Source organism: Pongo pygmaeus, chromosome 11, assembly GCF_028885625.2.
Source record: "Pongo pygmaeus isolate AG05252 chromosome 11, NHGRI_mPonPyg2-v2.0_pri, whole genome shotgun sequence".
Lineage (NCBI taxonomy): Eukaryota > Metazoa > Chordata > Mammalia > Primates > Hominidae > Pongo > Pongo pygmaeus.
This window is the reverse complement of record NC_072384.2, coordinates 48,083,403-48,109,107: the sequence shown is the minus strand read 5'-3', so window position 1 is coordinate 48,109,107 and position 25,705 is coordinate 48,083,403. Positions and strand designations below refer to the sequence as shown.

The following is a 25,705-nucleotide window of genomic DNA, read 5'->3' as shown; positions in this document are numbered from 1 at the left end:
GGCTGCCTTTTCATTCTCTCATCCTTTATATCACTTGTTATCTACTTTAGCTTCCTCTAAAACCATGAAAGGTACAGTAACCTTTTTTTTGTTTGTTAACATATAGAGAAAATAAAGCCCACCTGACTGAGGTCCTACGTGGTCCAATTTCATTGAAAGCAAATCTTATTTTTTGTCAGGCACAGTGCTTAGTTGGAGGCTTAGAAATGAATAACTGCCACACACCCTTTCCCAATTTGGGCCTCTCTTTATTCAAACTGTGGAATTATTTTCAAAGATAGGTTGGACTTGCAGCAAACCAGTATACCCAAAGGCACTAGAATGGCTTCTCTAGCTCTGCTGAGTTAATCCCTAAAATCCAAAGGTCCTGGCTGACCCTCTTCTTTTGTGTTCTTCTAGTGTATGCGTGCATACATGCATGCATGTGTTTGAATGGAAGCACTTAAGGATCAGCTTGTATTGCTGCCCTAGTGGTTCTCCCTCTAACGTCTTTGATTTATAAAACTCAAAAGGCTCTTTTAAAAGTTGAATCTTAGGCTTTCCCAAAAGCTAAAATTCACTCCCTTTCAATAGAGCTCCTCACTACTCTAGGCAATATAGTAAAATACGAAGTGTGTGCTTGTATTACTCTCATGGTTCCCTTTTCTTCAAGTTTCTCCCTTTGGCACCTCTTCTCCGACCCATTCATAGTGCTCTTCCATTCATTAATCTTCTGCCAGGCCAAATGAAAACAGTGCGTCATCACAGTTATATACATCTGCCTTTTCTATCAGCAAGCAACCTGCCTCTACCCTGCAATTTATCCATTAAAAAAAAAGAATCCATTATTGATTCTATTACCAACCCCCTTTGAATGGTAATGAATTTCTATGTTTAAAGTGTAGAAATATTTGCAACTTGTAATGATGAACCATGACTAAGAGGCAGTATAAAACAGTTAAACAGGCACACGCTGGAGCCAGATGGCCTGGATTAGAATTCTGACTCTTCCACTTGCTAGCTGCATCACCCTGGGCTCTTTAATCTTAGGTTTAAAATGGGAGAAATACATTCTCTGTCCAGAAGGCTCCTTAGAGCAATAATTGGCTTAGTATACAAAAAATGTATGCAAACCATAACAGGATATAAATACAGAGGTCGGTAAATGTTATTTTACTATCTTTTACCCATAACTGTGGAAAGAAAAGTTTAGACTTCTTTAAAATTTTCAAGAAATAAACACATGAGAAAGTATTTTTATAGGTAGACAGCCCCTGGAATTATGTTACTGAGTAAGATGGGAAGGCAAATTTCCTTTAGTCTCTTAAGGTAGGGGAAACAAGATGCTGTAAGGTACTCTCAAGAGAGTGTGGCATCATTGGAGAATCATTTATGGAGATATTAGTTGCTAGCTGAATATGCTGAAGGCCTATCTTTGGTAACTCCTCCTAACACAATCAGTTCTGCTGAGTTACCTCAGGGTATCTTCTTTGGGAGGCCCCATAGGAGGGTTCAAAATGCTTGAAGGCCAAGAACCATGCACCCTTTATGACCAATCCTTTTATATTTTGTAATCACATCATGGCTAAAATATGTGCCACTATACATCAAATTTGCCTTATTATAGTGTCTTTATTCTCTCCCTGATTTCTTTAACCATGGTCTTTAATTTATTGCATTGTATTTTACTCTAAGTCACTGCAAATACCTTTTTTTCTTTTTTTTTTTTTTTGAAAAGTGGACATAAATAAATGCACATAGCCTAAAGGGGCATTCTCCTTTAAACTCAGGCTTCTCTTTCATTTATCTCAGACTACCCAATGATTAGTTTGCTTTTCACACAATGTCTGGCATTACCTTTTTTTTCCCCTGTAGTGACAAGGTCTCACTGTGTTGTCCAAGCTAGTTTCCAACTTCTGGGCTCAAGTGATCCTCCCACGCTGGCCTCCCAAAGTGCTGGGATAACAGGTATGAGCCACTGTGCCTGGCCTCCTTTCATACCTATTATCTTCTAAGGTTTGGAGGCTTCTCCTCCTTCCTGGATTAGTACCTACCCAGATACAACTCTACCATTTCAGCCCATGTCCACACTCACAGCTTTGCCCAAGAATAGGACACGGTTGCAGCTAGTGCACAATCTGAGGAGAGAGGAATATCCTTAGAGGTAGCTGATCTGAATGTGGGCTGCCCTCAGGGGCTGGCCTTGTTCCCTGTCCCTTCTAATCACCTGAAATTGAGATCCAGCTTCACCTGTAACGTGTTCTCCACAAATCTGACAAAATCTGCTTCTGTACCCATGACATTGTTTTACTAGTCTTTATTTATTTGAATATGTGATGTCCTTTCACAGAATTTATGTCCAATTTCTTAATACACATCCAATAGTATTTTTTTTTTTACAAGAAAATGATGTTCCTGGAATGCATCCTTTTTACCAATAAGTCTTACTGTATAAACAAAACAATGCTCTTCATTTGTTCTGAATCTTTCCCAACTCTTTCCAATCAAAATATGTTTGCCCTGAAAGAACAGGTCAATTATCATTTTTTGCATAATGCAGAGAATATCAAAAGACATTTCCAAGGATAATGAGACTGAAACTGGATGTTAGGCCAGCATCTATTTTAACCATGCTGAAAAACCTAGTGGTATACACAGGTCCACTTTATGTTGGTAAGTGTAACTTTTTCTCTTTTCCAATGTAGACTTGACAACAGTCAGCTTTATCAGTCTGAGAAGGAGTCAGCTTCAAGTGTACAGCAGTGTACAGCAGTGTCCACACACAGGCATTTTGCCAGGGCTTAAAATCTTGGAAGCAGACACAAACAGTACATTTCAATTCCCTTTGAGTGCATTCCTCTCCCTGCCTGACAGATGACAAGTTATTACTCCACCTATCCTTTCTCCTGAACTCTTCTTTCAGTCAAGACAGTCTACTGTTCTATGTTTGTAAGACTAAGGGAATGGGATGGGGGAAGTAAACTTTCATTTCAAAATAAGAAAAGAGAGTCCTGCTACCAAGAACTATTTAACTGAGTTCAAAACTGGATACAATTTAACTTCAGAATACTTAAGAAACGATGTCAGGCCGGTGCGATGGCTCATGCCTGTAATCCCAGCACTTTAGGAGGCCAAGGTGGGCGGATCACGGATCACGAGGTCAGGAGTCCAAGATAAGCCTGGTCAACATGGTGAAATCCTGTCTCTACTAAAAATACAAAAATTAGCTGGGCGTGGTGGCGCGCACCCGTGATCCCAGCTACTCTGGAGGCTGAGGCAGAGGAATTGCTTAAACCTGGTGGGGGCGGGGGGGAAGGTTGTGGTGAGCAGATATTGCACCACTGCACTCCAGCCTGGGCAACAGAGCAAGACTCCGTCACGGGGGGTTTGGGCAGAGGGAGGAGAATGTTAAGTTCCTTCGTGTTCTACAATTCCAAGATATTTAGTACCAACTGTAAAATGTTATCATATTAAATAAAACAGGTAATAGGAGATCAAATAAAGATACTATTGAAATGTAAACAAAATTGTTTCCTTAAAGAGAAAAGTTTGGGTACTGAATTTAATAAAATTATTGAACTCCAAGAGGAATGAAAATTATAACATTTGCGTTGAGGAACCCAAAGTAAATGTAATTTAATGAAAGTAGGTAGCGTTTTTTTCTGCATGTGGCACACAACTGAAGAGTGTTACTATCTTAGGTCATCAAAGACTTTGTGCCTTCAAGATGCTTCCCACCTGGTAAAGACAGCTCGATGTGTTATGATTCAGTAAGTTCTGCATAAAGCTGATAAGGGTGACCATGAAGAACTGCTACTGAAAGGGATCGGAAGGAACAAGAATGTTTGTCTCACTTTCATAACAGATTGGAGTCCACTCCCAACTCCTTCTTGGCACTTTTTGGGCTAAATTAACAGTTGGTGAATAACAGAACTCACCTTTTAATTTCTAACACAGCAGGTTGCTCAATTTCACTGTATGCACTAATAATTTTAGCCTTATATGTGATTCTGTGTACAATTTTTAGTCCAACGAATACTGATGGCTCGAAAATGCCATGGAGTATATGCTTTTAATTTCATTAATTCTTTCACTCATTTATTTATTCAGCAAATATTTAACTGCACACCTAACCACATGCTATAAGTACTGTACTAGGCAGTGAAATTCAAAGAAAAAAAAGTCCCTTCTCTCAATAAACTCTGCCCAACAGAGGGCAAACAATCACAACTGAAGGTGGTCAGTGCCACAACGAAAGTAACGCACTGGACACAGGAGGGGTGGGGCAAACAGTGCCAAGAACAATGCTGAGAGAAGTCAGAAAAAGGCTCCTAAAGGTAATCCTGGAGGCAAGTTGTATTTTAACAAGTGGAGAAGTAAAAGGCTATGTGAAGACATAACAAAATAAGGCATAACTCAAAGAGCTACAAAGATCTCATTATTAATGTAGCTTAAAGCATGATGGGTTAAAGAAATTAGGAAGGAAAAGTGTATTGAGACTACACTCTGGGACTGTACTAGCTAATAAAAATTCTAAAGTACCGTAAGATGGAGCCCCTGATCCCGAGGAGGTTACAGTGTAGAGGAAGAAAAAGACCCTCAAACAGTTCATTTCAATAAGGTTGGTGTCATAGTGGAAGAACACATAGGGAAACATGGCTAGACAGGCACAAAGGAGTGCCTTATACATCACACAAAGATGTTAAAAATTTTATCCTATAGTCAACAGACAGTCACTGAAAATTTTGAAATGGATAGTAATTACAACAGTGGCAGTGGATGATGGATTGGAAGGTATAAAGACTAGGGCAAGAAGGATCAGGCAAGTATGTGATGAACCTGAACAAGGCCACCCTACTGCGGCAACTTTACAATGTTTTTTTCTAGCCAAGTGAATGCGGATTCTCTCTAATCTATCATTAAAAGAAAAGGAAAAATCCAGAGTGAAATTTTCTGAAACTCCTTAAAGGCTTAGCAAAAAGTTACATAAAAAAAATTTTTTTAAACCTTCCTTGGAAAAGATCAGTAATGAGTTTAAAATTTAGTACAGATAACCTTAAGTCCAATAAGCAAATTATGAAATATCAAACTGATGGAAAGTGGTATATGCATTTTAAATGACTATATATAAAAATCTGAGAAACTTAAAATATGACTAGAAAGGCAGAATAAATATCATATGTGCAGTAAGATACTGTATAGTATGCAGTATATGCTGACAAGCTAAAAGAAAAAATGAAAGGTAAAATAATTTTCTATTATTTTTATTGTTTTTTACAATAATAGAATAAAATGAAATGAAAAAAACCAACACAAGAATAATGTTTATTGTATTCAATGGGCCTGACCCACATGAGTTACACCCGATTTTTAGTTCTTGGTTTCCTAGAATGGTTTTTACAAATGGTCTTCCTGCCTAACTCCAATATTATCAAAATACAAAATAATTGATACTTTGGCTTAAGAGAGATCCTTAAAATTCCTATTATGAATAGTTATCTCCTTCCTGACTGATAGAAGGTAAAGGCAAATTCAAAAAGCTAATGAGACTCAAAGTCAAAGAACACAGGAGAAAAAAAATACATAAATAATTTTTGCATGTGTGTTTCTCTAGACTACCTCAGAGAAAAGAAATCTGTGGAAAATGGCTGTACCACCAAAAGACTTTTTAAAGCCATTTTAAAACAATTCAGTCAACAAACACACCATTTATTGAGCATCTATAAGCCAAGCACTTTACTCTGAAGACATAAGAGAAAATAAAATATATAGTTCCTGCCCTCAAGGAGCTCACAGTCTAAAAGGAGAGAAAGAATGGTTACAAATAATTGCAATAAAGTACGGTGAGTCCTCTAACAGAAGTATGTAAAAGATACTATGATAAGCAAAGAAGACAGGTAGAGTGAGAAAAGTCAAGGTGGCTTTCATAAGGGAGTTAAGTCTTTAATGAGCTATAGGAAGGGAAAGAAGACTTCAATAGCACATGCAAAGAAATGTTAAATATGAAAGAAGGTGAATGTGGGTAATTTTCGTAGTCCCTATGGTACACAGAGTGAAGGGAAGAGCAAAAATAAATGAGGTTAAAGGAGAAAGCAGGGAACAAATTACAAAGAACCTAATATTCATACTAGAGAATATGACTATTATAGAATTCTATCAAATCTAAACTGCCATCAATTGCAAGACACAACATTACTATATGCACCGTAAGAAAGAAAAAAGCTTTATGCTTGGGTGTTAATATTAGTATAGAATACTACTGAATAAAGCTACATTACCAAAGGGCTATGCCCTCAGTGTAAGATTAAAGAAATAAATTAGCCATGGAGAAAGGGAAAGCAAAGAATTTTGTATTTCTCAACTTGCCCTTAGGTAGAAAGGAGAAGCAAAAAATCTTCCTGAGAACTGAACCTTGAGCAGATCTGCAGCCTAAATTAAAGCTAACACTGTGGTCCAAAAACAAACGAACAAAACAAACAAGCAAAAACTTTAACATGGTCTCTGGTTGGTAGTGTCCCCAAATGCCTGGCAGAAACAAATGAAAATTCTCTTTAGAAGAACAAGACTTAAATCCTGAACAACAGCAATTTAAGATGCAATTTCACCGCAAAGATGAAAACAGTGCATCTCAGAATCAATGAAAAGCAGTCAATCTTATAGTCAGTCTTAAAGCTGGTGATGTTTCAGAATCACACAGGCAATTTTTTAAAAATACAAATCACCAGACTTCACACCCAGAGATTCTCATACAGGTAGGTTGTCAGACAGGTGGGTACTTCAGGTAGGCCATCCGGATGTTGAGCCTTGGAATCTCTATTTTAACAAGCTATCCAACATTTCTTTTTTACACACCTGACAAGATAACAAGACACTAGCATCTGTCTACGGAATCAGCTGAAAAATCCTACTCTAGAAGTTCTTTGTGGAGAGAAGCTAGATTAGAAGAGTATAGGGACAGGAGACACAGGACAGTAAATATAACAGGAGATTGTTAAAAGTCTTCATGCTAGAGGTGGTGATCATTTAAATACTAACAGTGGGAGAAAAGTAAGAGTATTAAGGAGGCAGAACTACACAGAATTCTTTAATAAAAACTATATGAAAGTAAAGGCATTAGATTTGATTCTGAAAAATTTCAGAAGACTACTCCTGGGCATTAGGGCCACTGGGCCTTTAAAAGTAAATCTCAGGTGGGCGCAGTGGCTCACACCTGTAATCCCAGCACTCTGGGGGGCCGAGGTGGGCGGATCAACTGAGGTCAGGAGTTTGAGACCAGCCTGGCCAACAAGGCGAAATCCCATCTCTACTAAAAATACAAATATTAGCTGGGTGTGGTGGCACACGCCTGTAATCCCAACTACTCAGGAGGCTGAAGCAGGAGAATCGCTTAAACCCAGAAGGCAGAGATTGCAGTGAGCCAAGATCGTGCCACTGCACTCCAGCCTGGGTGACAGAGAGAGACTGTCTCAAAAAAAAAAAAAAAAAAAAAGGAAATCTCATTTGGGTATAGTAATCCACCACCTTTTAGCTGTGTAATAAAGTATAAGTGCTATACAAAATCCTATACTACATAAATATCAAATGTTCCAAATGTTACTTAAAACTCAAAATGATTTCCAAATTCAGATGTAAGCACAGAGGGATTTTATTCTTTAATGTTTAACATTTCTATTAATCAGTGTGTATGAATTAAAAAATTAGAATTTCTTTAGCCAAAAGAAAAGATTTCCACTGGTTGATAAATTTAAAGTACAAACAGAAAACAATGAATTAACAAACTTACGCTGAATATGAATGAACTGTTTTGGCTGTTTAAACTCTCCTTTGTACAAGCGACTGTAATAGTTGACGTTGCTCTCTGCCTCAGGAACAGGAATGACCATGCTCTCTTTTTTTTCTCTAAACACTTGCTGTGCTGAAATCGCTCGCTGTAAATGATGTTCCTGGAAAATGTAAAGTAGGCAACATAAGTTGTTTTAGTAATATTAATCAATGCATAATTTTATATAAAAGTCACTTTAATAATCACAAAGTACTTTAAGAATAAATTATAAATAGTTCCTTTGCGAAAGACCTATAGATACACTGCCATCATTCTCTCTTAATACTTGTGGCTCATACTGATCACCTTAGATTATTACAATTTTCATAAGTAGAATTTAAACAAAATTAAATATATACTCAGAAACTAGAATATAAAATTTCAGTTACAAAAAATTAATGTTTGCTAAATTAATTGAGGTGTTTGTCACCACTACCAGATGAAAGAAAAATTCCAAATTACAGGAAATAAATTTGTATCACAGATTTTAAGTATCTTCTGCATTTATTACTTCAAACTTTAAGAGTACAAAATTCTGAATAATTCAAAGAAAGATAAAATTATGTTCAACAAGTTTTATTACTACCAGGGCAGAAAATATTTTTAAATAAAGGTTAAATGAACAGTTCCTATAACATATATCCAGTTTCTAATCACTTCATTACCTCCACAACTTACTGAAATAGCATCCTAAATAGAATTTTCCCTCCTTCCTCCCTTCCCCTACAATGGTCCATTCCCAATAAAGCAGTTTTACTTTTTGGAAGGTAAATTGTGTCATGCCACCCACCCCATAAAGGATTTCTGGTCTCCATTCTATTCAGAGTAAAGGTTAAAAATCACTCAATGGCTGCGTGGTGGCTCATGCCTGTAATCCCAGCACTTTGGGAGGCCAAGCCGGGCGGATCAAAAGGTCAGGAGATCGAAACCATCCTGGCTAACACGGTGAAACCCCATCTCTACTAAAAATACAAAAGAATTAGCCAGGCGTAGTGGCGGGCGCCTGTAGTCCCAGCTACTCAGGAGGCTGAGGCAGGAGAATGGCATGAACCCAGGAGGCAGAGGTTGCAGTGAGCCGAGATCACACCACTGGACTCCAGCCTGGGCGACACAGCGAGACTCCGTTCCCCAAAAAAAAAAAAAAAAAAAAAAAAAAAAAAAAAAAAAAAATTCACTCAATGACCTACGAGACTCTGCATCTCTCTTATCTCATTTTCGACCTCTCTCCTCTCCAATCTTTAATTCTAGCCACACTGATGTTGCTCTTTCTATATATCCAAATGGTCTGCTTTCAAAATTGCTTCCAGTTTTATCTTAGCAGAGAGGCCTTCCGTGACTTTTTTTTTCTAATCTAAAAGAGTACTCCTCCTCTGGCCTTCCTTCCCTGTTTTACTTTCCTCCATACCTTTCCTGTTTTACTTTCCTCCATACCACTTTGCAACATCTAACATAGTAAAGAACTTATTTGTTTACTGCCCCTCTCCCCCTAGCATAAAGTACGTTCTAAGAAGGCAATGATTTTTGCTTGTTTTGTTAATTTCTTATCCCTAATGCCTAGTACAATGGCCAAAATATAGAAGCTGCTTAACATACATTAACTGAATGAATAAATGAAATCTTTACTGGATTCCTACTACATGTAGGAATGCATATTGCTATGCAAAATGCATATAAAGAAACTGAGGCATAAGGATGTTTCGTAAGTTGTTGAGGTCAAACAGCTCTAAGTAACAAAACAGAAATACAATCCAGGATATACATATATATGCAAAGCCAAAATTCTTTTTTTTTAAATTTTATTATTATTATACTTTAAGTTTTAGGGTACATGTGCACAACGTGCAGGTTTGTTACATATGTATATATGTGCCATGTTGGTGTGCTGCACCCATTAACTCATCATTTAGCATCTCCTAATGCTATCCGTCCCCCCTCCCCTCAACCCACAACAGGCCCCAGTGTGTGATGTTCCCCTTCCTGTGTCCATGTGTTCTCATTGTTCAATTCCCACCTATGAGTGAGCACATGCGGTGTTTGGTTTTTTGCCCTTGCAATAGTTTGCTGAGAATGATGGTTTCCAGCTTCATCCATGTCCCTACAAAGGACATGAGCTCATCATTTTTTATAGCTGCATAGTATTCCATGGTGTATATGTGCCACATTTTCTTAATCCAGTCTACCATTGTTGGACATTTGGGTTGGTTCCAAGTCTTGCAAAGCCAAAATTCTTAATCCTAAGATATTACACCATTTTTTTGGAAATCAGAAGGTCTTAATTTCATTCAAGCCTTTAGGGTATGTGAAATGTTATTATACAAAAGGAATTAGTGTAGTGATCCAAAAAGAAAAGTTTCGTTCAGCAAGACATAAATAAAATTAAACTGAAGGTCCATTCTATGCAAAATACACAGTAGATTAGTTTGATTATAACCAGTACTTTAAAAGGAAGGTAAGATGATAGAGGGGGATAGATATCAAATAATGAGAAAAGAATGACATTAATTTCACGATCTTCTGCCAGTAATTACTGTTAAAGAAAGCAGAGAGACAGACATATGAAAACAAATGGGAAAGAAAAGAAATACAATATGAGGAAGTGGGCAACAAGCTTCTATGCCATAGACAAGTGAACAGTAAGCCAGGGCAGCTATTGGGACTCCCACAAGTTTTGTCAGATCCAATCAAGTCATACCTGCTTTTCCCCAAATAATCATCTATACTACATCATAGTCAGCATCTCTTTGGCATTTTGTCAGAATAAGTTAAATCAAGAAAGCATAAGCATATTTAAGAAAAATGCCATGAAATTTGGCTAAGGAACAGAAGTCTAGGAATAGCTAAGTAAACTTAAAAAGAAGCAGAAAATGTGGTATGAGAACGGAGACCTGCCTACTAGAAATCACAAAATATTATAAAGCCACATTTTCTGCTCCTTTTTAAGCTCACTAAGTGCCACTCTAGTGAACACACAAATAATAACGAAGCAAAACAGCCTTACTGCTGAGACAGAGAAAGTTTCAGTGGTCTGGATAGAAAATCAAACCGGCCACAACATTCCCATAAGCCAAAGCCTAATCCAGGGCAAGGCATTTCAATTCTATGAAGGCTGAGAAAGGTGAAAAAGCAACAGGAAAAAAGTTAGAAGATGGCAGAGATTGGCTCATGAGGTTGAAGGCAAAAATCCATCTCCATAACATAAAAGCGCAAGGTGAGGCAGCAAGTGCTGATGGAGAAACATCACAAGTGATCCAGAAGATCTAGTTAAGATCACTGATGAAGGTGGCTACACTGAATAATAGATTTTCAATGTAGATGAAATAGCCTTCTACTGGTAGAAGATGCCATCTAGGACTTTTATAGCTAGAGAGGAAAAGTCAATGCCTGGTTTCAAAGCTTCAAAGAACAGACTGACTCTCTTGTTAGGGGCTAATCAGCTGGTGATGTTAATTGTAGTCAATGCTCATTTACCATTCCAAAAATCCTAGGGCCTTCAAGCATATGCTAAATCTACTCTGCCTGTCCTCTACAGGTTTAATAAATATTCTAAGCTAACTGTTGAGGGCTACTGCTCAAGGAAAAAAAAATTATTTTAAAATACAACTACTCAACAATGCATATGGTCACCCAAGAAGTCTGATGGCGATGAACAAGGAGATTAATGCTATTTTCATGCCTGCTAAGACAACATTCATTCTGCAGTCCATGGATTAAAAGTAATTTTGACTTTCAAGTTTTTATTTAAGAAATCCATTTTGTAAGGCAATAGCTGCCATAGATTCCTCTGATGGATCTAAGCAAAGTAAACTGAAAACCTTCTGAAAAGGATTCACCATTGTAGATGTCATTAAGAACATTCATGATTCATAGAAAGAGGTCAAAATGCCCACATTAACAGGAGTTTGAAAGAAGGGAATTCTAATCCTCATGGATGACTTTGAGGAGTTCAAGACTTCGTAAAGGAAGTAACTGAAGATTAGTGGAAATGACAAGAAAACTAGAATTAGAAGTGGAGCCTGTTCAGAATATTATGTGACCAAATTGTGGCAATTTCATAAAACTTGAACAGATGAGGAGTTGTTTCTTACGGATGAGCAAGGAAGTGGTTTCTTGAGATGGAATTTACTGCAGGTGAAGATGTTGTGAACATTGCTGAACTGACAACAAAGGATTCAGAACATTATACAAAGTTGATAAGCAGGAGCAGGGTTTGAGAATGCAATTTTGAAAAAAGTTCTACTGTGAGTAAAATGTTATCAAACAGCATCACATACTACAACAAATTCTTTCATGAAAGAGTCAACTGATGCAGCAACCTTCACTATTGTCTTATTATAAGAAACTTCCACAGCCACCTAACCTTTAGCAAACATTACCCTCATCAGTCTAGCCATTAACATCAAGGCACGACCCTCCAACAGTAAAAAGATTGTGAATAACCGAAAGCTCAGATGACCGTTAGCAACCATTTTTTAGCAATAGGGCATTTTAAAATTAAGGAATGTATATATTTTAGACACAGGGCTAGTGCATACGTAATAGACCACAGTATAGTATAAGCATAACTTTTATTTTTTTATTTTTATTTTTTGAGATGGAGTCTCGCTCTGTCACCCAGGCTGGAGTGCAGTGGCGCAATCTCAGCTCACTGCAGGCTCTGCCCCCCGAAGCAGAGCTCACACCATTCTCCTGCCTCAGCTTCCTGAGTAGCTGGGACTACAGGCTCCCGCCACCACACCCGGCTAATTTTTTTGTATTTTTAGTAGAGATGGGGTTTCACCGTGTTAGCCAGGATGGTCTTGATCTCCTGACCTCGTGATCTGCCTGCCTCAGCCTCCCAAAGTGCTGGGATTACAGGCGTGAGCCACCGTGCCCGGCCAGCATAACTTTTATATGCACTGTGAAACCAAAATATTCATGTAACTTGCTTTATTTAGTGTTACTCGCTTTATTGTGGTGGCTTGGAACCAAACCTACAATATCTGTATATATCTAAACATGCTAAATAAAACCATAGACAGAAGAAAACAAAGGGAAATATCTTTCTGCTATAAGAGCAGAGAACTTCTTAAAATTTCAGAAGTACGAACAATAAAGCAAAAAAAAAGAAATCTATTATATTAAAATTAAAAATTTTTGTTCAATAAAGGACACCACGGACAAAGTTAATAAATTTATGACAAAATAGTATGTTTATTTTAAAGTCTAAAATCTATAAATGATTACTATCTAGAATATATAAGAAACTCCTGCAAATTAACAGGAAAAGTAACCCTAAAGGAAAAATGAGTAAAAGATATAAATAGGCAATTTACAGAAGAGAAAACCCAAAAGGCTAACAAGTATGTGAAGAGATGTGCAAATTCATTAGTAATCAGAAAAACACAAGTTTAAAAAATTTTATGAGATGATTTATACTGATTAGGCTGGCAAAAATAAAAAACTAAAATAATGCCAAGTGTTGGCAAGGATATGATACAACTTCCTGCATGTATGACTATGGAAGCACAGACTTTCTACCATGCCAGAGAGCAATGTGATTAATTACTCAAACTGAATCTGCATAATCTGTGAACTAGCAACTCCTGTCTTGACTGTATAACCCAAAGAAAACCTCACACAGGTATGTAAGTAGGCATAGGGGTTCACTGAAATGGTATCTGCTGTAGAGGAAAGTTTGAGGCAATGTGGGTATCTATGAGTGGGACAGTAGGGAAGTCAAATGTGGTAGATGCTCATCATGAATATTACAAAACAGTTGGTATCAACAGTCCAGATGCATATACAATGTGATGCATCTTAAAAGCACTGTTACGTGTAGAAGAATCAAGCTGGATCCTCAGCTTTCACCTTATACAAAAATCAACTGACCTGAAACCATAAAAATTCTAGAACATAACATCAGAAAAACTCTTCTAGACATTGGCTTAGGCAAAGAGTTCATGACCAAGAACCCAAACGCAAATGCAACAAAGATAAATAGATGGGACCTAATTAAACTAAAGATTCTTCACAGCAAAAGAAATAATCAGCAGGGCAAAGAGACAACCCACAAAGTGGGAGAAAATATTTGCAAACTATGCATCCAACAAAGGACTGATATTCAGAATCTACAAGGAACTCAAACAAATCAGCAAGAAAAAAAACAATCCCATCAAAAAGTGGGCAAAGGACATGAATGGACAATTCTCAAAAGAAGATATATAAATGGCCAACAAACAATGAAAAAATGCTCAACATCACTAATCGTCAGTGAAATGCAAATCAAAAGTGCAATGAGATACCACCTTACTCCTGCAAGAATGGCCATAATTTAAAAATTAAAAAGTAATGATGCTGGTGTGGATGTGGTAAAAAGGAACACTTTTACACTGCTGGTGGGAATGTAAACTAGTACAACCTCTAAGGAAAAACAGTATGGAGATTCCTTAAAGAACTAAAAGTAGATTTGATCCAGTAATCCCACTACCACCCGGTAGTGGATTATCTACCCAAAGGAAAAGAAGTCATTATATGAAAAAGACACTTGCACGCATTTACAGCAGTACAATTTGCAATGGCAAAAATATGAAACCAGGCTAAATGCTCATCAACTAAGGAGTGAATGTGGTGTATATATACCATGGAATACTACTCAGGCATAAAAAGGAATGAAATAATGGCATTTGCAGCAACCTGGATGGAGGTGAAGACTATTATTCTAAATGAAGTAACTCGGGAATGGAAAACCAAACATCACGTTATTATTTATAAGTGGGAGCTAAGCTATGAGGATGCAAAGGCATAAGAATGATATAATGGGCCATGTGTGGTGGCTCACAGCTGTAATCCCAGCACTTTGAGAGGCCGAGGTGGGTGGATCACGAGATCAGGAGATCGAGACAATCCTGGCTAACATGGTGAAACTCTACCTCTACTAAAATTACAAAAATTAGCCGGCAGTGGTGGTGCATGACTGTAGTCCCAGTTACTTGGGAGGCTGAGGCAGGAGAATCGCTTGAACCCGGGAGGTGGAGGTTGCAGTGAGCCGAGATCATGCCACTGCATTCCAGCCTGGGCAACACAGCAAGACCCCATCTCAAAAAAAAAAAAAAAAAAAAAAACAAGAATGATATAATGGACTTTGGAGACTCGGCAGGAAGGATGAGAGGGGACTGAGGGATAAAAGACTAGACACTGGGTACAGTGTACATTGCTCAGGTGATGGGTGCACCAAAATCTCAGAAATCACTACTAAAGGACTTTTCCAAGCAAGCAAACACCACCTGTTTCCCCAAAGCTATTGAAATTAAAAAAAAATTTTTTTTAAGAACCTTGTGATATATTTTGTGAATAAGGAAAAAAAAAGCAGTGTTAATTCAGAAAACTCATAAGAAATAGAATCAGATATAACATGTGATTTCTATAAATTAAAAGCAAATGTACATAAAACAGTATAGATTTTGCCAAAAGAGACACATTAAACATATTAGTTGGTTGCCCCAGAGGGTAGAGAAAAGAATGGGAGTAGCAAAGAGAGAGAGAACAGAATAAATAAAGGAAACCAGAGAGGAGTCTTGCAATACCCTTTCAAATTCAGGCCGTATTGGACTGCAGTGGCAGAGACAAAACACGATTGGCCATATGTGATTAACTGCAGAAGATGACCACATGGAGATTCACTATACTTGTGTATGTTTAATAATTCCATAATAAAAATGAAAATAGAGTGAGAGGAGGGGAGGAGAGGAAAAGAGAAGGCCCTTGTAGAAACCAACAGTAACAACGTACCATAAAACTGAGTATATGAGTAACTCGACTCTCTGCAACTTTCCTCCCCAAAAAAACTCTATACAATAATAAGATTATGTACTAGAGAGTTTTCAAAACATATTTAGTTTTAAAACTGAACAAGGGTTTTGGTGTGCACTCAATGCACCCCAGTAACCACAGATCAAAAACACTACTCATTAATTAGTAGAGATAAAGGCTTATGAATACTGGTAATTTTATAAACATAAAATGACAAGGTAGAGAGGACGTGGAGAAATAGGAATGCTTTTACACCGTTGGTAGGAGTGTAAACTAGTTCAACCATTGTGGAAGACAGTGTGACGATTCCTCAAGGATCTAGAACTAGAAATACCATTTGACCCAGCGATCCCATTACTGAGTATATACCCAAAGGATTATAAATCATGCTACTATAAAGACACATGCACACATATGTTTACTGCGGCACTATTCACAATAGCAAAGACTTGGAACCAACCCAAATGTCCATGAATGATAGACTGGATTAAGAAAATGTGGCACATATACACCATAGAATACTATGCAGCCATAAAAAAGGATGAGTTCATTTCCTTTGCTGGGACAACGATGCAGCTGGAAACCATCATTCTGAGCAAACTATCACAAGGACAAAAAACCAAACACCGCATGTTCTCACTCATAGGTGGGAATTGAATAATGAGAACACTTGGACACAAGGTGGGGAACATCACACCCCGGGGGCCTGTCGTGGGGTAGGGGGTAGGGGGAGGGATAGCATTAGGAGAAATACCTAATGTAAATGACGAGTTAACAGGTGCAGCAAGCCAACATGGCACATGCATACCTATGTAACAAACCTGCATGTTGCGCACATGTACCCTAGAACTTAAAAGTATAATTAAAAAACAAAGAAACAAACAAACCTAACCGGTCATTTTACCCCATGTTTTTCAAACTGCACCCACTAATAGGTCATAGTCAGCAATTTTTTTTTTTAAAGAAAAGAAAAAAAATCAGAGAGTACTGAATGTAAGAAGTTATTTCAGTCATATATGTTTGTAAAATGTTTTTTATTGTCGATCACAGTCAAAACTGTTTTTAAGAAAACCCTAATATATTCAAACTACTCATTTGTGTTTTGATAAGGTCTTACTGCCTGTAACAAAATTAAACAAATGCAGCCATTGAGAGATTTGTAAACTCTGAAACAGCAACATGAATAACTATTTCTCCTACCTGCCATTCTCCACACAGCCCCCTCGCCCAATAACAATCCCCTACTTCTCCTAAATAAACCCTTCTGGTCCACATTTAAAATGTCACGTCTTCGGTGAAACCTGACCATCCTAAGTGGAAAAAAAAAATCTCTTTTATCAGTTCTCAGAAACACACACCTTTCCAGCATAGGCTTCTCAGACATGGACGTTTATATCTGTTTTTGTAACCATGTGATTTCTGCCTCCTTCTTCCACCGGACTGTGGGGCAAGACAATGTGTCTGTTTTGCATCCACCACTTTGTTCCCAATGCCCGGCACACCATAAGCTCATGGAGCTTCTACATCATACTAAAGAAAAAGGCAAGTTGCTCACCATCTACAGGATAAAGTCTCATTTTTTGAGCTCGACAAACATGTCTTACCTGAAGCAATCCAACCTATTATCATTCTAGCACCATACCTCTCCCAAACATCTTTCTCTAAAATTACAGCAACCTTCTTGCTATTCCCCAGTAACAGCATACTGTTTTATGCTTTTGTTTCTTTATATACTGGTCCTCTTCTGAATACAACTTCTACTTCCTATTCCCTGAGTTCACACATATCTTCTCACTCACTATGCCTAGTCTTCAAATTCATGAAAATCTCTAGCTTCTTGACCTTTCCATTTTCTTCATCAGATTCCCTTACAGCTCTCATTTCTTCACTCAGGTCTAGAATACATGGTTTATATGACTCATCTTACCTCAACGTCATCAATTTCTCTGTCAATTTCATTCTATGTTTATAGTGACCAAGTTGGCTCAACAAATATTTCAGGGTCCTTAAGCACCACAGAGGCTTTCTAAGTGAACATTTATCAACCTCCAAACGAAATAAATATCCGGCCTCAAGATACAGAAGTGCACTAGAGTAAACGAAACTAGATGGCTGAATATGCTACAATGCATGAATTAAAAATTATTTATCAGTAGGCATCATTTCTATACACTTGAGAACACCTATTAAACACCAGATATTATCCTGTTATTGAGAACTGTTGAATGAGAAACAGTCTCTGCCGTTAAGAAACTTACCTAGTCAGAGAGAGATATTGAAGTATGCAATCATGTTTGAACTTGACAAGCATGTCCAATCTCAACTAGTCAAACCACTCATCTTGGAAGGTTAGGGAAAGATGCCCAAAGAAAGTAAAATCTAAACTGTGACTTTTAGGATCAATAGGGATTTAGCAGGGCAAAAGAAGAAATAAAGAAATAAGCGAGGCAGAGAAAACATTATGTCCAAAATGAACAAAGGTCCAAAAACATTAAAAAAAAAAAAAAAAAAAAAAAGGGTTGAGAAAAGGGCTTCCAGTACCAGGCAGAAATACATTTTTCTTAATAGGGCAGAATCCCAAGTTGGAACACCAAATACATTTTCCCATTCAAGTATTACTACAAATTTAGTTAGAATCTATTAGTAGTAAAAACTATTGCCGGGAGCAGTGGCTTATGTCTATAATCCCAACACTTTGGTAGGCAAGATAGGAGGATCGCTTCAGCTTAGGAGATCGAGACCATCCTGGGCAACCATGGTGAGACTATTATTCTCTATTAAAAAAATAAAAATTAGCTGGACGTGGTGGCTCACATCTGTGGTCCTAGTTATTTGGGAGGCTGAGACAGGAGGATCACTTGAGCGCAGGAACGGGAGGCTGCAGTGAGCTGTGACTGCAACACGGCACTCCAGCCTGGGAGATAAAGCAAGACCCTCTCTCTCTCAAAAAACAAACTTTTGCGCTAAGACAGTGAGAACCACACACCTACAACAACAAACATCATCAAGGAACTAGGAAGCCAAGGCTGGAATTAGTAATTTCTAACGATTTAAGCCCATGTTTTCCTATCCTTTTCTTACATCTCACCTTGCTGGTCACAGAAAGTGATGAAATATACAATGTCACCTTACAGTTATGTAATGTTTTACAGTTCTCAGAGAGCCTCTGCAATCGTGTGCTTATTAGGTCCTCACAATCTTGGGATATATTGGTAGATATCTATATTATTTTATAAATAAGACTCAAGAAACAGGTGATTTGCTCTTAGTTATGGCATCATTTTACAAGAGAATCAAATTTCAACACTAATTCCAGGGTTCTTTACTCCATCCTTACTACAGAACAGTTAGTGTAAAGATGAAAAACCTGTCCTGGTAATGCTGATGATCTACAGATACGGGTAATAAGAAGAAACTGAGCTAAATGGCAGCATATTTATTTACAGTGATTCTTTGGATACATACTTCACTTTCCCCAAAGTACAAAACATTTTTAGATTCAGTTATCAAAATACATCTTTAATATATGAGGATTCAATATTATTTTGTTTTAGTGACAGGGTCTCACTCTGTCACCCAGGCTGGGGTGCTGTGGCATGATCATAGTGCACTGTAACCTCAAATTCCTAGGCTCAAGTGGTCTTCCCGCTGAGAGGTGACAGCATGCTGACAGTCCTCACAGCCCTCGCTCGCTCTCGGCACCTCCTCTGCCTGGACTCCCACTTTGGCGGCACTTGAGGAGCCCTTCAGCCCACCGCTGCACTGTGGGAGCCCCTTTCTGGGCAGGCCAAGGCTGGAGCTCGCTCCCTCAGCTTGCAGGGAGGTATGGAGAGGCGCAAGCGGGCACTGGGGCTGCACGCGGCGCTTGCAGGCCAGCTGGAGTTCCGGGTGGGCATGGGCTTGGCGGGCCCTGCATGCGGAGCAGCCGGCTGGCCCTGCCGCCCCGGGCAATGAGGGACTTAGCACCCGGGCCAGTGGCTGCGGAGGGTGTACTGGGTCCCCCAGCAGTGCCAGCCCACCAGTGCTGCGCTTGATTTCTCGCCGGGCCTTAGCTGCCTTCCCGTGGGGCAGGGCTTGGGACCTGCAGCCCGCCATGCCTAAGCCTTCCACCCTCTCCGTGGGCTCCTGTGCAGCCCAAGCCTCCTCAACGAGCTCCACCCCCTGCTCCACAGCACCCAGTCCCATCAACCACCCAAGGGCTGAGGAGTGCGGGCACACGGCGTGGGACTGGCAGCCAGGTCCATCTGCAGCCCCGGTGCGGGATCCATTGGGTGAAGCCAGCTGGGCTCCTGAATCTGGTGGGGACGTGGAGAACCTTTGTGTCTAGCTCAGGGATTGTAAATACACCAATCAGCACTCTGTATCTAGCTCAAGGTCTGTAAACACACCAATGAGCACCCTGTGTCTAGCTCAGGGTTTGTGAATGCACCAATCAACACTCTGTATCTAGCTCCTCTGGTGGGGACCGTGGAGAACCTTTGTCTAGCTCAAGGATTGTAAACGCACCAATCAGCGCCCTGTCAAAACAGACCAGTCGGCTCTACCAATCAGCAGGATGTGGGTGGGGCCAGATAAGAGAATAAAAGCAGGCTGAGCGAGCCAGCAGTGGCAACCCGCTTGGGTCCCCTTCCACACTGTGGAAGCTTTGCTCTTTCGCTCTTTGCAATAAATCTTGCTACTGCTCACTCTTTGGGTCCACATTGCCTTTATGAGCTGTAACACTCACCGCGAAGGTCTGCAGCTTCACTCCTGAAGCCAGCGAGACCACGAGCCCACCGGGAGGAACAACTCCAGATGCGCCGCCTTAAGAGCTGTAACACTCACCGTGAAGGTCTGCAGCTTCACTCCTGAGCCAGCGAGACCACGAACCCACCAGAAGGAAGAAACTCTGAACACATCTGAACATCAGAAGGAAGAAACTCCAGACACGCCACCTTTAAGAACTGTAACACTCACCCCAAGGGTCCACAGCTTCATTCTTGAAGTCAGTGAGACCAAGAACCCACCAATTCCGGACACACCGCCTTAGCCCCCCAAGTAGCTGGGAATACAAGTGCACACCACCAAACCTAGATAATTTTTAAAATTTTTTATAGAGATGGAGTCTCACTATGTTGCCCAAGTTGGTCTTGAACTTCTGGCCTTAAGCAATTATCCTGCCTTAGCTTCCCAAAGTGTTGGGATTACAAGCATGAGCCAGCATGCTGGCCTTATTTTAATTTCATAAATGAGAAAACTTTTAAACAGATCACAGATGACTCTCTTCTTGTTAAGAGAGCTGGCAGATGACGGAGCTGAAGCCAAAAATTAAGGAGCCAGATCATGACATCCTCCCTCAATTTAACTTATAGACCAAATTTAGCTCTAAAAATAAATCTCATCGTCATTTCTTTCACCAGATTATGAGACAGTCTCTCAAACCAAAAAGCCAGAAGAAAATACAGTAAATCGTTTTTAGAGGACTGTGCTTCGTATAATAAACATAACTAGTTGTAAACATGTAGAATCCTGGAAGTAGGTACCAGAGTTTTGGTTTGTCTTTTTTGGGGAAAGGGTAAACAGAGGTAATATCAATTCCTTGTTACATTGTTACATGCTGCATTATACTTTGGTAGGTTACTAGGCTTTTAAAAATAACTAAAACTCAAGCACAGGCACTACTTGATTTCCTTTCCTTTAAAAAGGTATCCCTTTGACCCACCAACTCTATTTATGGAATTCACTCCCCCCTAAAAAAAGTGGGTAATAATGGCTATATAAAAATGGTCATCATGGCACTGTTTATAAGACAAAAAGAGAGACAGAGAGAGAGAGACAGAGAGAGAGACAGCACCTAAATGTCAATAAACAGGGAATTACTTATGTAAATCACACTATACACATAAGATTGAACTCTTGCTTCGGCAGCAGTAAAAAAACAACATAACTTTAGATCTCCACTTAAAAAAAAACTGGGATATGAAGTAAACAAGCAGGTTATAAAATAACATGAGCAAATATAAATACATATATATGTAGAGAAAGGAGCCTAGATGAATAGAATATACCACAAAATGCTAACTAATTAAGTGATTGTTATTTTTTTCTGTGTGCCCTCTGTATTTTCTAAATCTTCTGTAGTTAATCTGTATTACTTTTGTAAGTTTTTTAATGTTATAAAAATATTGCATTTTAATTGAAACATCTCTCCACCAAGATACACGAAATCACTTCTTATAGGTACTTTGACATTCTGAAAAATCTTTCTGAAACCTAGATACACCTCTCCACCAAGATACGCAAAATCACTCCTTATAGCTACTTTGACATTCTGAAATATATTTTTGAAACCTACTATAATTACGCTTAAGCATTTTTCTGAGTTTCTGTAAAGACATTATACACTTTCTACTTTTTATTTTCCCCTGAAAACATGAAGTTACATGGTAAATAAAGCAGACTTTAAAAAAAAAAAAAACTAAGTAATTCATGACTTTTAGTCATACACAATGAGTACCAAGATGCAGAGAAGTATGTTGTTATTGTTGTTGTTTTTCTTTTGGGGACGAATGAACTAAGGTTCTATGGCCACACTGGTAGAAATCAACAAGAATGAAATTTGAATCCTTGTCTGGTGCTTTTCCATCTTACCAAGTTCATGCCCCAACTTCCTGGCTTTCAGGATTTATCCACTGAATTAGGCTACATACATAGCCAAAGATTATTCATTGCTATTTTAAAACTCCCAACTAAAGATAGCTGACTGAATTCCTACCCTTATATACTCTACCACCTTATAATGTAAGCTTATTAGTAATGGACTAAAAAACATACAAAGCCACATTGACAAAAAGAATGAGATAAGCCATCAGCACAAGAGTGCAGTAAAATTCTGGGAAACTAAAATTGAAGAGAGCAGGAGAGAGGATAAACACTGGGCCCATCTGTCCCACAGAAAACCAGAAATGACAGGGATTTACGAACACCAGCTAGAAAGAGCTAGAATGAGAAAAGCACTTCCTTGCCTACTTGTTGAAAGCCCAACATTTTACACAGACAGAAGAGGGTACCATTAAACTAAGAATGTTGTGAATACCTCAAATCTAAAAAAATGAACAGAAGAAAATTTAATAAATCTATTCAATTATCTTAAAACGAGAAGACAAGATTCAGCTATATCTCTACTGATGAACAACTCTCACTCTGGGGAGGGGAGAAAAAATAAATGTTCAAGAAAAATGCTCCAAACCTAATATACTCAAAAGTAGCATTTAGGGATATGAAAATTTTTAAAAATCACCTGAAATCTGAAAATCTCCAAAAATAAGAATATAAAAGGCAGAGGTAAAGAAGACCTAGAAAGAAATTTACTCATAAATGGAAGAAAAGGAAAAAAAAAAATCTCAGAAATAAAGACTACAATTATTAGAAGCCCAATGAAAATTATATCCCCAAAAACCTTTAAGTGTGCTGCATAAAGCTGGTCAAATACCCAATTGAATGAAAATTAGATAAATAGAGAAATAAAATGAGTAAGACAGAAGGTGGTAAGCAGAATGTGCAACAGGCAAGGAAGGAATCACAGTAATGTAGAGTTCCTAAAGAACAAAACAATGCAACAGAACTAATATTTAAAACTATATTCCAAGAAAACCTTCTAGGAACAAAAGACTACGAAGTTACATACCAGTGAAGGGAGCAAGATGGAGGATGAGTAAGCCCCATACCTCGTTCCCACACAAACACACTGACTGTACAATATACAGTCCAAAAAGCCTTAAGAAATCCAGAAACCAGTTGAGAAATTGCAGTACCCCAGGCAAGATCAAAGCCAGGAACATGTGCATTGAAATGGGTTTAAAAGGCCATAAGCCCTTCCCCCAAGCCAGCACACATCAACACTATCGGGAGAAAAAGCACAACTTATGGCTTCTTCCTCAGGAGAGAAAGAGAAGAGTGAAACGTATGTCCAACATTCTGGCTTTTCAGGAGTCTGCCTGATGGACTGGTACACTTTGGATACCTGGGGTCCACTGAGAACAGAACTGGGCTCAGCAACTTTGTGTAGCACCAGAGAACCTGCACCACAGCAGGTAGAAGACAGCACAATTTGGTGTGATGAGGAGAAAGTGTCCAGTTCATGGCTTTTCCCTTTGGAAGGAAATGTAAGAGTGGAAAATGCATCCAATATTCTGACCATCTGGTGGAATGTAGAAGGGACTAATTCTGTCTTCCTGACTTGAAGCACTGACTTAACCAACATACTCTGGAAACCTGGAGACTGTAGAGAACAAAAGAACTCAGTGGCTTGCTGCAGCACCAGAGAATCTGCAGTACCACACACAGAGACAAGAGGGAGCAAGAGAGTACAAACACCTGAGAAAGAAACTAGCAAACCTCTCTAATTGGGAAATTACACGTACAAGTACAACAAAGATGCAACTCCAGAATCTCTAGCTGGACTGATCTGCAAAGGTCTTCTCTTACACAAAACCCGTTTGTAAAGACTGGGAGAGATGCCTGTTTTTTCAAATGCACCAGTCATGGCAAAAAAATAAGGAACACAAAGAAGCAGGCAAATATCCCAATAAAGCAAGAAACTAAATCAAGAAAACAACCCAAAAGATCTATGAATTATCTAATAAAAAATTCAAAATAACTGTCTTAAAGAGGATCAATGTACTATAAGAGAACAATGATAGACAAGTAAATAAAATCAGAAAGCCAGGCGCGGTGGCTCACGCCTGTAATCCCAGCAATTTGGGAGGCTGAGGCCAGCAGATCACTTGAGGTCAGGAGTTTGAGACCAGCCTGACCAACACGGCAAAACCCCGTCTCTACCGAAAATACAAAAATATTAGCCAGGCGTGGTGATGCGCACCTGTACTCCCAGATACTTGGGAGGCTGAGGCATTAGAATCACTAGAACCCAAGAGGCAGAGGCTGCAGTGAGCCGAGATCGCACCACTGCACTCCAGCCTGGGTGACAGAGCGAGATTCTGTCTCAATAAATAAATAAATAAATAAATAAATAAATAAATAAGAAAAATTAATGTATAAAATGAAAATAAAGACATAGATTAGTTTTTAAAAGATCTAACAGAACTTCTGAAGTTGAAGAATATGATAACTTAATTGGAAACATTACTAGAGAGGTTCAACAGCAGACTTATCAACAGAGCAAATCATCAGTGAATTCAAAGACAAGTCATTTGAAATTTTTGAGTCAGAGGAACATAAAGAATGAAGAAACGTGAAGAAACCCTAAGGGACTTATGGGATACAATCAAGTGGACCAATATACACATTACAGGAGCTTAAGAAGGAGGTTAGAGAGAGAAGGGACAGAGAGCTTATTTGAAGAAATAATGGCAAAAATTTCCCAAATCCAATGAAGGAAATGGACATCCAAATTCAGGAAGCTCGAAGGACTCCAACTAGAATAGCCCAACAACACACACACTGGGACACATTATAATAATTATAATCAAGTTGTCAAAAGTCAAAGACAGAGAATCTTGAAAGTAAGAGAAAAACAACTTGTCATGTACAAGGGAGAGCTCATAGATTTATCAGTGCATCTCTCAGCAGAAACGTTACACCTCAGGAAACAGGGTAATATATCCAAAGGACTGAGAGAAAAAAACTGTCAGAAGAGAATGATATATCTGACAAAATGTTCTCCAAAAATGAAAGACAAATAAAAACCTCCCAGATAAGTAAAAACTGAGGGAGTTCATCGCTACTGACCCTTCCTATAAAAATTGCTAAAGGGAGTCCTTCAAGTTGAAACAAAAGGATGCTAGACAACAACAAGAAACCACGCAAAAATATAAAACTTAGGTAAAAGTAAATATATAGGCAAATAGAGAACCTATGCTACTGTAATGGTGGTATGCAAATTATTTTAATTTCTGGTATACAACTTAAAAGACAAAAACATTAAAAAAAACTACGTTAATGCACACAAAACACAAAAAATATAACTTTGACACTATAATATTAAGCGGTGGTGAGCAAAAGGCATAGTTTTTGTATATGAAAATAAATTGCTTTTAAGTTTTTAGACTGTTGCCACTGTAAGATGTTTTATGTAATCCCCATGATAATCACACCACAAATACCTTCAAGAAAATT

The 25,705-nt window shown here is 38.6% G+C and overlaps 1 protein-coding gene across 2 annotated transcripts in view; it reads right to left on the bottom strand.

The window, feature by feature from the left end:
• Nucleotides 1-25,705, bottom strand: part of EPC2 (enhancer of polycomb homolog 2) — a 143,417-nt gene that overhangs the window by 90,027 nt on the left and 27,685 nt on the right. Inside the window, exon 2 of one of the 2 annotated variants that reach the window (XM_054477998.2) lies at nt 7,763-7,922. In XM_054477998.2, coding sequence (XP_054333973.1) covers nt 7,763-7,922 — 160 coding nt within the window. Of the gene's footprint in view, nt 1-7,762; nt 7,923-25,705 lie in introns of those variants that run through there. The other variant, XM_063647441.1, reaches the window with a different exon arrangement.